At 50.9% G+C, this 12,159-nt stretch overlaps 1 protein-coding gene across 4 annotated transcripts; it reads right to left on the bottom strand.

Moving 5' to 3' along the window:
• Positions 1-262: 262 nt before the first annotated feature.
• On the bottom strand, positions 263-7,912 carry HOPX (HOP homeobox). Of its 4 annotated transcripts, none has more exons than XM_071431696.1 (3): positions 7,584-7,912; positions 2,970-3,145; positions 263-704 (listed from the first exon to the last, which is right to left on the bottom strand). In XM_071431696.1, exons 2-3 carry the CDS (start codon positions 3,111-3,113, stop codon positions 627-629), a joined length of 222 nt encoding a protein of 73 aa, XP_071287797.1. In that variant the 5' UTR covers positions 3,114-3,145; positions 7,584-7,912; the 3' UTR covers positions 263-626. The 4 variants fall into 4 exon arrangements, with proteins under 4 accessions (XP_071287797.1, XP_071287796.1, XP_071287794.1 ...); XM_071431695.1 differs by lacking the exon at positions 7,584-7,912 and adding an exon at positions 3,409-3,541; XM_071431693.1 differs by lacking the exon at positions 7,584-7,912 and adding an exon at positions 3,242-3,464.
• Between the last annotated feature and the right edge of the window lie 4,247 nt (positions 7,913-12,159).

Genomic DNA, 12,159 nt, shown 5'->3' with positions numbered 1-12,159 from the left:
TTGTAATTGCACTGGGAAAAACTCAAAACAACCCATGAGTTCTTTCTCTTTGGTGACCTTTAACAGAAAGGTAAAAAAGGCATTCAGGGGGTGCTTGGCTTGGTCTGATTATGGTGTAGGCACTTGGTTTGCAGTATCCAGAGCTGATTTAGGTGCATTGAGCCAAATCAGGTCACTTGAACAACACACTTGGTTTTCCAGATGCCCCACTCTCTGGATGATCTGCACCTTAAAGCTCACACACACACTTTGCCTCTGGGGATTGTAAGGAAAAGGAATCTTTATTTCTTCCTTCTATATTTGAACAGATATCATGGCAAAATTTTTGCAAGCCTGGAACAAGGGCATGAAATTACGTTTTCTTGTGCAGCTGCTGTTAATGGGTGGGAATCACAAGATAGGTTATCAGCCATCAAAAGTTGTATACACACACGTGTGTGTATATGTATATATATTTCTATATAGTGGGTTTTTTTCTGGTTATGTACATGTTAAATAAGATTTATGTTAAATAGCAGAGTATTACTTTGTATCGCAAAACCTATTGCAACAGAAGAACTCCAAGGAAACCCACTGAAGAGCTTCACCATCCTTTATAAGAGGCAAGGGGATTGGAGCAGCATCCTCTAGTCCCTGACAGACCCACTTTCTGAGGGCAGCCCTTCAGATTTCCTCCATTCCGCCAGCCGCTGCTTGAACCATTTCTGGAGAGAAAGAACAAAGCAGAGACTGAGTGCACTGGGCTGAGCAAAGCCTCCGAATCACTCTTCTAAAGGTGCAGATGTCAGCACGTGGGACGAGGCAAGGGGAACTCATGGTGCTGTTCCCAGGCAGTGCAGGCAGCCAGGATGGTTGCTCCTGACTGAACAGTCTTGTAACCTACATGTGCACCTCCTTCAAACTCATTTCTCTAGCTCACTTCAGACCTTGACAGCATGGGTGAGTCTTTTTTTTATTGCTGTGAGCCCAAGTTTTTCTTGCAGAGTAAGAGATTGGCTGAGGAGCTGGATGGTGTCTGTTTAAATGACTGGAGAAGTGAAAAAATCCTTTGCAAGTTCCAAACTGACAGGAATTGAAAGCTCACCTGTTTCAGAAGGCATGAGAGGTACAGCACAGTGGCTCTCCAAAAAATTTAAGAACAAATCTATTTTTAAAATTGTTTAAAAATCATCTTAGTTTTAAGGCAATATGCACATCTATGTTAGCAGCACTTAACACTATGTCTGCTGTAACTTAGCATCTGGAAATCTATTCCAAGAGCTGCTGATGCCACTTCAAGACAGCCACAATTTAAAATATTAGATAAAATGTATTTGGTTAAAGCAACACTACCTAAGAAGAAAAGAAAGAAAAGAAATACTACTCATGTGCCGGAAGCACAGCTCAGCCTTTTCTTTGGCCATGTGCCTGTGATTCCTTTTGTTGCAGTTCATTTTGTTGCTATATTTGTTCATGGTTATTTTTGAAGCTATTATGCTCCATAATGATACAACCACAGTGCTCTCTATAAGTGCCTCTCACACTCACACAGCCTTTGACCACATCCAGTCATACGACTGACAGCCTAGCCTTCTCTCAAAAGTTTCACTTTCTGTCCTAAATCATAATCTCCTCTTTGCATCTCATCGTTACTGAATTTTTTATTAAAATGGCTGCTATTTCTAGATGATAAAACACTCCAGATGACAGGGGCAATGATTCCCTGTGTTCTATGCAATGCAGGCACTTTGCAGCTCACCACCCCAGTCTTGATCCTGTCCCTGACACGACCTCCATCTCCAGATCTCTAGGAGCACACTGGATTAGTGGGAACAGATAGCTATCAGGGAGGATTTTAAGACATCTACAGAGGTGCCCTGGGCATATATGGCCCGTGTTTACAAGTTGCTGTAGGGGAAATAAAAAGGACTAGTGCCATTTCTATGGAGAGAAAGGTATATTAGGGGTACTGCCTCCTTGCTGCCTCAAGCTCCTTGCTGCCTGTGATTGATACCTGCCTGTCACCAAAGCACAGTCCACTCCAGCTGAGGACTATCTGTGCAATGGATACTGTTCCAGCATCTTTCCCCGGGACAGGCTAAATGCTGACATTGCCAATTTGGCTTTGCTGAGTGAGAGCCAGGCTTGGCAGCTCTCTGCAAACTGCTGCTAACTTTCCAGTGGGATGGATTTCTTTTCTATACCCATAAATGCTTCCGTGGGTCCAGTAAACACCTACATCCCAATGAGCTGCACTGCCACCTGAAGGAACTGGGAAGAAGCCGTTTGCTTCTGAAGCCCACGGTAGCCTGCAGGTAGCCAGCTGGATCACAGGGCTTGGTGGCATTCCCAGACAGTGGCAGCCTGTCCCTGTGGAGGGATATTTGGAGGCCTCTATGTCTCCTGGAGAGGCTGACAGACTTGCCTGACATCGGGGCTTTGGGACGCTGACTGGGGGAAGGGGCACAGCCTGAGAATGTCCCACAGCATATCCTGCAGGAATTGCATCTACCCTCTATCTGTTTTAAAATGACAGTAGTTTCTTCAGACATTAAAACCAGCAGTAGTTTGTGCATCCAAGACTATCAGAAATAGTTTGGAAGAACAGCATGCACAGGTTGTAAATTCAGGAGCAGAACACGTGGAGTGCAGGAAGGATGTGGGGTACAGGGAGGTGCTGTGTGGCATTGGAGCTCTCTGGGTGCAGTTAGGAGTGTGCTGGGGGTTGCAGAGGTGCAGAGGAGACTTGTGGGTGCAGTGAGGAGAGTGCAGGGTGCACGGTGGTGCAGGGAGCACACTCAGGGAGCACATGGGGCACAGAGGAGTGCAGGCATGTGGGGGGAGCATGAGAAGGGCAGGGGTGCTGTAGGAAGCCTGTGGGGGGACAGACAGGTGTATGATAGACCAGGGCAGGCAGGAGATGTGGAGCACAGAGGCATGCAGGGGGAGCAGGGCTGGTGCCAGGGGCAGGATGAGGGGCATGCACTCACCAGAGTCTGCTCCTCGGAGAGCCCGGTCTCAGCAGCGATGAGGCACAGTGTGGTGGGGTCAGGATGCTTATTCACCTTGCAGAAGTGGTATTCCAGGATCTCCAGCTGCTCCTCAGTGGGAATCACTGGCTTTTCCATGGCCATCTCCTCCTGGGGCAGGGCTATGGGGCCAGGCACTGCAGAGAGGGCCTGGTGTCATTGCTCAAGCTGGGAGTGACCAGTGGGGGCCACACTTGCTGAGCCCCAGATTTGCCATCCGTATCCCCACCAACCTTCCCCCCGACCCCAGCTGTGGCCTCTGGCTGCAGCAGGACTCAACTCCCTTCCCAAAGGCATGCCAGGGAGCTCAGCTGGGAGCACCAGCCCCCCAGCAACTCCTGTCTCATTTCCTCACTGCAGCGAGCACACGGCAGCAATGCCCAGCGCTGAGCTGTCTCACCATCCTCAGCTGGCAGGAAGCTGCAGGCTGCTCAGCACTCCCCTGGTGCTGTATTTATAGCCAGTGTCACTCCCATGGGAACGATTCCTGTTTACAGCCCTATTTAGGCCTGGGCGTCACTTAGGAGTGATGTCACAGCAATGGGCATGTTCAGGGGGTTAATTTAAAGACATTAGTTAAAAACCATTATTTATCCTCTAGGAGAAGGGACAATATCTGACATCTGACCTAGTAGGTGGTTGCTTATTTTTTTTTCCCCTGCTTCCCAGTGATCAGGCAAGTTTGTGCAAAGGAATGATAAAACAGAGCATACATAATCTTCTGGGAGCATGGTCTTTGATCCAGAAACCACCCTGTTTCCCCTCCTCAGGATCAGTGACCAGGTCCTTCTCTCAGCAGTGTGGCCGGACATCACATAATGCTGGCCATGAGAAGGTGAGCTGCACTGTTTTAAGTAATATTTAATGTTACCACACATGGGCATTAACAGTTTGTCCTATTGTTCCTGAGCATCACTGAACTGGTTAGTTGATTGACTGGGTTTTGGTGTATAAGTGTTCAAATCCTCAAGGACTGGACCCAGTGTATGTCTGTTGTTCAAGCACTTGCTGCCTCTGACTGGGGTCAGTCCTAGGTGCTCCCAGGAGAGGCAGCACCAAGAAGCCCATGTTTTCCTCCAGAGTTACCCTTGTCCCACTTGTGCTTTGCATAATCTCTGGAAGATTTGGCCCAAAAGAACACGCAAAGCAAATGCATCTTGGCTAAGTCCCACACCTCTTTTCTGCTGGGCTTCAGGTTTGCTTTCACATGGCAGAGGGTCGAGCTTGCTAATTCAGTCAACTAAAACAAGGCACTGCCCCCACACAGCATGCACAAGTCCCTTGATGCTGAATCACTGTGGTGTTTTTGAAACCAGGCTGTGGGGTATTGGCAGGGGAGGAGCTGGTTGCAAAAATGTGGCCTTTCTTGATCTGCTCTCCTGCTGTCCCAGTTGCCTGGCCCATCTCTGTCAGGTTGGCTGGTTGGTGTTGCTGGTTCTCCAGTGCTGCCAGGAGCCCTTGGCCCTTCTTGGGATTCCTGTGGGCCATCTGCTGCAGACCTGCCCTGCTTCCACACTGCAGTCCAGCTTTTCTTTCCCTTTGGCTCTGGAGTGTGATCCTGGAACATCCATCATGCTGCACTCCTACTGCACAGGTTTAAACCCAGCTGCTTTCTTGGTTGGCTGGTAACTCACCTTTAGGTACCCTGGGGTACTGAATGCCCCAGGGCTTTCTCTTGCTGACAGAACTGCTAGGATGGAGCTCAGCTTCAAAACTGTCTTGCAGCTTGTGAAGAGCCAGGCACAGTGAGAGGCTGGAGAGATCCTCTTCTTTGAACTTTACCTCATAAAACAAAGATCCCCCTGAGCCTCCTCTGCAGAAAGTGCTTTGACTAATAAAAGAATCCTTTGGTATTTGAGTAGGGGCTTATAAATAGACTAGGGCTGGTTGTGAAACAGCCCACTCTGCTTGAGTCACTTGGTAAATACGGATTGTAACACAGAAGTTGTGTAACATTGGAGCACCTCTGAGTGCCATAGAGTGCTGGTAGACAGTACAGACAGTATGACCCACCAGCCCTGGGTGGACTGAGCAAAGACCATCTCTAACCCCAGGTACTGCAAGCCAAGCTGGCCTTGTCTGCAGTGCGTTGCAGCTGCCTGGGCTTGCTGAAGTCAGCTCAGTTCAGAAGCATCCATATAGGGAGGGGGCATCATAATTCAGTTCCTCATTCATGTGAGGTAGTAGGAGTCTGCTGAATACTGCTCAGCTACCTTAGATGTTTGTAGACCTCTGGAAAAGATGCAGGGGTAGAAGGAGGTCCCCTGGACTTGAGGTGCTGCTCTCCAGCACTGTGGCTGCCAAGCTTTCCATGAGGCCAAAATGCAGATGAGGCCAAGCTCAGGCCACAAGTCCTGCCTCTTCTTTTTTCAGCACACAACTGAGCCACCTGCCCTTCCCACAGAAAGCCCAGCCACAAAGGGATCCTCATCACATCCAGATTATGCATCTAGCCCGGGCCACCAGCAGCAACATGCCTTGGCAGCTCATAAATCACTGTTTGCAGCCTGCTGCATTAATGTGCATTGATGTGAGTGCATGGATTTGCATAGGGAGCTCGTGCTTCACCTTTCATGTTTCACCTGCACAGCTATTTCTGCTTCTGATGATCTCCAGCTTCCTGAGGCGTTTCCCCACAGGACACAGTATCTTCTACCTGCTGGCAGCTCAGGGTGCCCCAGCATGTGGGATGTGATGCCTGATAGCTTTTCTTTGTGTCCCCTCTACCCCTGCTCTGGAAGGAGTACAGTTTTTACCTCTCAAGGTTGTGAGATGGGTTTCAGGAAAAGGCAGAAACCCTGGGGCTCCTGGAGGGCTTTGCAGGTCTCCCCACATCGCTCCAGTATGCCCTGGAGGCTTTCAGGAGCCATGTGACCCCTGTGCAGCATATGGCCTCTAGCACTTGGCACCTCCTGGATGCTAAATTTGGAGGTATATGACATGACTTGAGGGCACCAGGAGCGCCTAAATGGCCAGACTGGCCCTATTGAGACCACTAATCACCTGCCCACTACTTAAACGGAGCCTCGTTTAAGCCCAGGCATGCAGCTGGGCTGCAGGCTGTCCAACATCTCTCCCTGTACAGGAAAGGTGATTGTCTCACATTTCTTTAAGCCTGTCAGAAATATGGAGACTCACAGCTGTTTGGCTTAGCTGCTGAAAAGCACCACTTCTTACTGCTTTTTTCCTCTTAAATTTTTGACAACATTGAAAAAAATTGCTTTTTCAGTGCAAAGAATGTTAGCCAGAATTCAGCAGGGCTGTGGGCTGCAGTTGTCATTCAGCTGGGGTTTACTCACCCAGGCAGAAATGACAATTCCAGAGGCACTGTCACAGGGAAACCACCACACCTGCTCTGTCCTAAGTGTCAAGCTAAGGACCCCTGGGGAATTCACACTTGGCTCTGACTGTCGTGGTTTTAGGTAGAGCGATGTGAGAGCAGAAGATTGCAAGTGGATCAGCAGCTGCCTGGGCTGTGGGCAGCTCCAGCCAGCATTGCTATGTACATGACAGCACCTGGTGCTCTTACTGTGGCTGATAGGGCATTAAAATGCACCTCCAGGGCCATTTTGGAGTGAGCAGACAAAAGGTAATGGCCGATGGACATAAGTTGCAGCGAGAGAAAGTCTTATTATAAATATGTAATACTCTGCCCATGTCCTGTGGTTGCACTCAGCTCCCCAGAAACACCCTGGGGTTACTAGCAGGACTCCTAGCTCTGGCCTGAAATGGGCAAGGACATCTTTCTGTGTCCCAGCATGCTTGTCCAGCACTGCTAGTGCGGTCAGCATTTACAACCCTGGCAGAAATCTGCCACTTTTCCAGAAAAGACGTGATCTCTGTTTGCTCAGCTTTGCTTTTTTGAACAGTAGTCACAATAGCTGGCTGGCTGTGCAGCTTTCTAATGATTTACTGCACCCAAAGCTCCTGGAAATCTCTCTGAGCTGTAGCTCCTGCCAAGCTGATGGGGCTCCATAGCCTCTGCTGGGCTTCTTGACCCCCTTCCCAGTGTTCCCACTGTCAGGGCTGGGATGTGACTGGAGGCATCTGCATCTGGTTTTAGCTTGCAGCTATTTCCTGCCACTGCAGGGATCAAAATAGCAGTTCTCAATGCAAACGAGCCCTTTTACCCTCCCTTGCTGTGCTGCAGAGCCGTGTCCTGTCCTGAGCTTTGCTCATCCTCCTGCTGCGGGGTGGCTGTGGATAACATCAGCCAGCATGGCGCACAGGATAAGGTGGGACAGAAGCTTTAAAAATAAACCGGGCCCTGCCATAAATAAGGAAAAAACACCTGTCATGCATCCTGTAAACTACCCGTCCAGTCTTTTAGAAGATAATATCGGGTAGGAACAAAGCAAACAGGAGCACAGCAGCTGCTGCAGCAGAGGCAGGACGCCGTGGTGGCCCCTGCCTGGGGGTCTCTCTTGCGCCTGCCTCAGGCATGAGCCTTCCTGCCCTGCTGGGTGCAGCTCCGACCTCCTCAGCATCAGTACTCACAGGGGAGCTCTTCCCTCCATCCCATCATCCCCAACTGCAAACCCACCCCAGCACCCCCTGCTCAAAGCCTGTGCTTACCTGGAGCTGGCAGGGACCAGAAGTGTGTAAAACAAGAACCCCGCAGGTCCTCGGGTGACTGCTTAAGTATCTGCGTGTGTGTTTGACAGGCGGGGACCTGAAAAACCTGCCGCAAATCACAGGAGCTGCCGGGATCCACAGCCACTCTCGGGGCTGGTAATTCAGGTTTGGCACCCGCTCCCTTTGGCAGGGCTCCCCCGCGCTCCGTGGCCGTGCGCTCCGCGGGCTCTCGGTGCCCGGCGGCCGTCGGGGCGCGTCCCGCCGCGCTCGGGGCCGCAGGACGCGGTCCCGGCCGGGGCCGCTTCCTGCGGGGGTACAGGAAAGGTGCAGGCGGGGTGCGGCGGAAACTGCGCGTCGTGCAGCGGAGCGGCAGCCGAGCCCGTCCCGCCCGGCCGCATCCCGCTGCGCCGCTGCAAGGAGCCCGGCCTGATGGAGCCCGCTGCGCTCGCTGCTCTGCGGGGCTGGATTCTCATCTCGCTTGGGTGTCTTGCAAATGATGTGTCCAGCTTTAACATTCCTGAGCCTGCTGTCATTTTAGTCAGCCCTGTGATCGCGCCAGGCTGGGTGTAAGGGCAGGACTGGGTCCTGGATCTGTCCTGCTGCTGCTGCGGCCCTCAGAGGCACAGCCTGCCTGGGGATGGGGAGGAGAGCAGGGCATCCTCTGCCAAAGCTGTCTCCTCGATCAAAGTGCCCAGGAGCCTGCCGTTCTCAGTGTGGTGGTCTGGGAGCATTAGACAGCAGCTTAAAAAGAGGCATCTTGTGGGGTGGAGTGCAGTGGGGAGGGGCTGATTTTTCTCTCAGTTTATAGACAGCTGGAAGGGGATGCTGGAAAATGAGAGAAGCTGAAGAAAGGGCTCATGAAAAATTGAGTATGGCTTGCAGTCGCTGAGATTATCTGCCAGAGCAAAACTCAAACTGGCACAGAATGCAAAAGCTGTGGAGCTGGCTGGAGCCAGAGGGAGGGAGCCCTGACCCTGGGGAGAAGTGGATGGACAAACCCAGGCAAGAAACCTGCCATATGTTTAGCAGTGAGCCAAGACCATCCTTTAGAGGTTTTGTAATTTTGGGGGAAACATGGGCCAGGGCAAGGAGATTGCAGAGATCTGTGCCAAAGGACAGGCAGACCTGTGCCAGTTCTCCTAGCAGGATGACATTGATCAAGCAAGACCGGGGGGATAGCTTCAATGCCTGATAAACCAAATGGTGCTGTTCAGTGGCTGCCAGAGAGGTTTTTGGGAGAAGACTTGATCCTACATGCCTTGGGCAGGCACCTGGCCAAAGGAATATGTCCTGTTTATCACTGGTGCTAAGCAACAGGAGCATAGCTAGCAATGGGTGCACACAAGCAGATTGGACAATGTGACCGGAGGATGGCCCCAGGAGCTGTGCTTGGGGGCATCAGGGTACATTCAAGGAGGCTGGAGCAGACCCCTGCAGCAGGACTCAGCCTGGGATTTCAACCCCAGTGTGGGAAAGTCCAGGCAGAAGTCCCAAACTGCATGCTGACACGTCCTTGGGGGAGCTCTCAGGGGTATTGCTACTTATCTGCCCCGTGTCTGTGCTCTGCTCTGGCATCTGCTCTTGGCCAGCCTCGGTGACAGGACAGATGGGAAAATATTCTGATCCAGAAAGATTTTCCTATGTTTGTATGCTGTCTTTTTTTTTCCTTCTGTGCATATGCCCCAAGAGTTGCAAAATGTGAGTAACATGGCCTGCAGGAACAGGATAGGCTCCTCTCTTCCCTTGTTTATTACTGTCAATGCAGAGAAAGTCTTTAATGTGGAAAAACCCTTTTCTCTTAGCCTGTGAACCCAGCCCAGGCTTGCACTAGGAGCACTGGCAGTGACGTGTTTCAGGCTGAGACACCCCATTGGAATGGTTCCAGAGGTACTGGGAGTCCTGCAGTGACAGTGTGAAAGTCATGTCACAAATCTGTGCACATCTGGCTGGCAAATGTTAATGCTTCTCTGACCTTTTCTGAAATCTTTTACACCCCATTTCTCCTCCTGGGGGAGGGTCGAATACTGCTGGAATTTATGCCTCACCTGATATGAAGAGATCCTGTCCCAGAGGATGTCCTTTGGCAGCAGAATTAGATTAAACAGAAACAAAATGAAGGGTGCATCCAGGCCCATCACAGAGACTTTCTTCCTGTTGAGAAGAAGTACAGCTGTTGTGATGTACATGTGACAATTTTGCATAATACTGTGGCATTGCAGGGAGGGGTTGGCAGCTGCAGCCTGCATTCAGCACCCCACTGCTCTGGACCCCTCCTGAAGAGGGCTTGAATATCATCCATACTGCTCCATGGCAAGATATTGGCTGAGGTCACTTTTGGGGGGGAGGTAGAGTGGGCATTCAACACACAGATCATGCCCACCCTGGCCCAGTTGATGTCCCTTTAACACTGCATGGAGACAGAATGGAGAAAAACATGGAAAGGAGAGGGGGAAAGCAACTTGTCAAGCCATCAGGATAGAATGGGCTCTAACACAGCTTTTCTGTCTTGTTCATGCATGTGTCTATGTTGAATTTTGCCATGTTTTCTTTCCTGAAAATGAGGCTTAGCACCAGCACCACTTGTCTGGGGATTAAGCAGAGATTTTCTTCCTTTTTCTGAGTATGTGAATTAAAAAATACATGCTTTCCAGACTCCACCCCAACCCAAGTGGCAGGGAGAGTGCAAAAGCTTTCTTTCTCCCTCTGAACACACCAATGCAAAGGAAAACCTCAAAAGCCATCTTCTGTTTTGTTTACCAGTGGGGTTTTTTTCCTGATGTGCTGGGGTTTTCTGGCCGCTAATCCAAAAAAATAATGTGGCTGGAAACAAGGCTTTACAGAATATTTTGGCTTCCATTCAGTTAGAGAAGGGTTTTCTAACTAGTCAGTACTGACTCACAGGACAACTCTTGCAGCTAACCAGATGAGATTTCTACCTCCATACCCCAGTTGCCCCATAACAGCATAAGAGATTGGTTGTTCTTCAGGGTTCAGCCTTTGTTGGACATCCCAATACACAAGAACTTGACTGAGTCATTGTTCTTTTGATCATTTTTTTTCCTAGGAGGGCAGCAACACTGGTTGCACCCCAAGAGCCAGCAGCACAGTGTTTACCCAGACCATGCCCTGGCTAGGGGCAAGAGGAGGTGGGCACAGGTGGCTCCTGCTGCTGGAGCAGGACTGCTGGTCTGGGATCAGCTGCTGCCTCTTCTGCTCTCTCCTTCATGCATTTTCCTTTGGTTTTTGTGGACAGGGTTCAGCCTGTCTCTCTTCAGCAGTAGAAGGGATCCAGGCCAGACAGATACTAATCAGATGTGCCTTCCAATAAGATTCCTGCCTTTACTTTGTCCGTGGGATACAGTTGTGTGGATGGAAACTGCAGTGTTTTATTATTCCTCCCGTTGTTCCAGCACTTCTCAGAGAACAGTGTCATCTCATTGGTATTTCCATGTGCAATCTCTGCCTGGGGTACAGTCTTCCTCCCTGCTCTCACTCTTACTAACCAGATTGTTTTGAAGTGACTAAACCGGGAGTTGATACGTGCAGTTCCTTGCCGGGAGGATTTTCAGCAGCGCTGCCATGGCTTGTAGGCAGAGCGTGCTGCAGCACGCAGAGACAGCCAGCAGGGCATCAGCGCATGTGGGAGCTTCTGCCATGCCCAGCCCAGGAAAACACGGCCCCGCAGCGGTGAGAGGCAGGGAGGGAGGACAGAGTAGACCTGCAGATCCACTCTCTACCCTGGCAGTGCCAGGGGAATGTGCAGGGGAGCGAGTGCCCTTCCACAGGCTCGGACAGCTGTGCCTTTTCTAGGGAGCGAGTCAGGGAGATGGGGGCTGGAAAATGTCTGCTGAAATCTGTTCTGTTCTGAATCTCTAGGCTGAAGCTGCCTAGAGAGCTTTTGGAGGTTCTGACTCAAATACTTCAGTGATCAAATACTTCAAGGCCAATGAAGGGACTTTATCCCTTCCCAGAGCAGGGATGAGCTCTGTCCAAACACTTGCCTGCCACCACGGCTCTCAATTGTAGCAGGATTGCTACGCTGAAGACCAACTTCAAGGCTGAGCACGGGTGCTGAACATCCCATGACTTTGCTCAGCCTTCACCATGAGGGACAAGGACCCAGTTTTTCCCTGTGCTGTCCCACGCCACAGGTTCCACCCACAGGTTCCTGGTCCTTGTGCCCACCTCATGGCAGCAGTGCCATGCAGCTGGCAGCCCGTGGTTTCTGTTGGACCAGTTTGGGCAGGCGCCTGTGGAAGGGTGGCTCTGGTGCCACCATCTGCTGGGCATTGTCACAGCCAATGAGCAGGATGGGTCATCTCTGTGACACTCACCACAGCCCCTGTGGCACCTGTAGTGCCCTGTGACACTGGCAGACAACTAGAATGACTCACAGAGTGACAATGAACCAGGAAGGAACATAATGGAGACTCTGCTCCACCTGCTGGGTGTCAGGGTGTGGCTTCAAGCGCCCTAAGCAATTAAATTAAAAATTTTTGTTCCCTTTAGCAAGCTGGTTGCTAGAGAGAGCTCCTGGGAAGCTGGCACTGACAAAGGATGCTAGTTGCCCCTAGTC

This window comes from Agelaius tricolor, unplaced genomic scaffold, assembly GCF_023055355.1.
Source record: "Agelaius tricolor isolate 1412-34295 unplaced genomic scaffold, bAgeTri1.0.p SCAF_8, whole genome shotgun sequence".
In the NCBI taxonomy this organism is placed as follows: Eukaryota; Metazoa; Chordata; class Aves; order Passeriformes; family Icteridae; genus Agelaius; species Agelaius tricolor.
The sequence above is the reverse complement of the archived record's forward strand: the minus strand, read 5'-3'. Positions and strand labels throughout refer to the sequence as shown.

Excerpts from the sequence above, each read along its gene's own strand:
- HOPX (XM_071431693.1), bottom strand. The coding sequence starts at position 3,305 with ATGCCTTTGGGAAGGGAGTTGAGTCCTGCTGCAGCCAGAGGCCACAGC. Across the intron at positions 3,146-3,241 it reads CAGCTGGGGTCGGGGGGAAG|TGCCTGGCCCCATAGCCCTG; the intron begins GTTGGTGGGGAT and ends CCCTCTCTGCAG. Across the intron at positions 705-2,969 it reads TCTCCGAGGAGCAGACTCTG|AAATGGTTCAAGCAGCGGCT; the intron begins GTGAGTGCATGC and ends CTTTCTCTCCAG.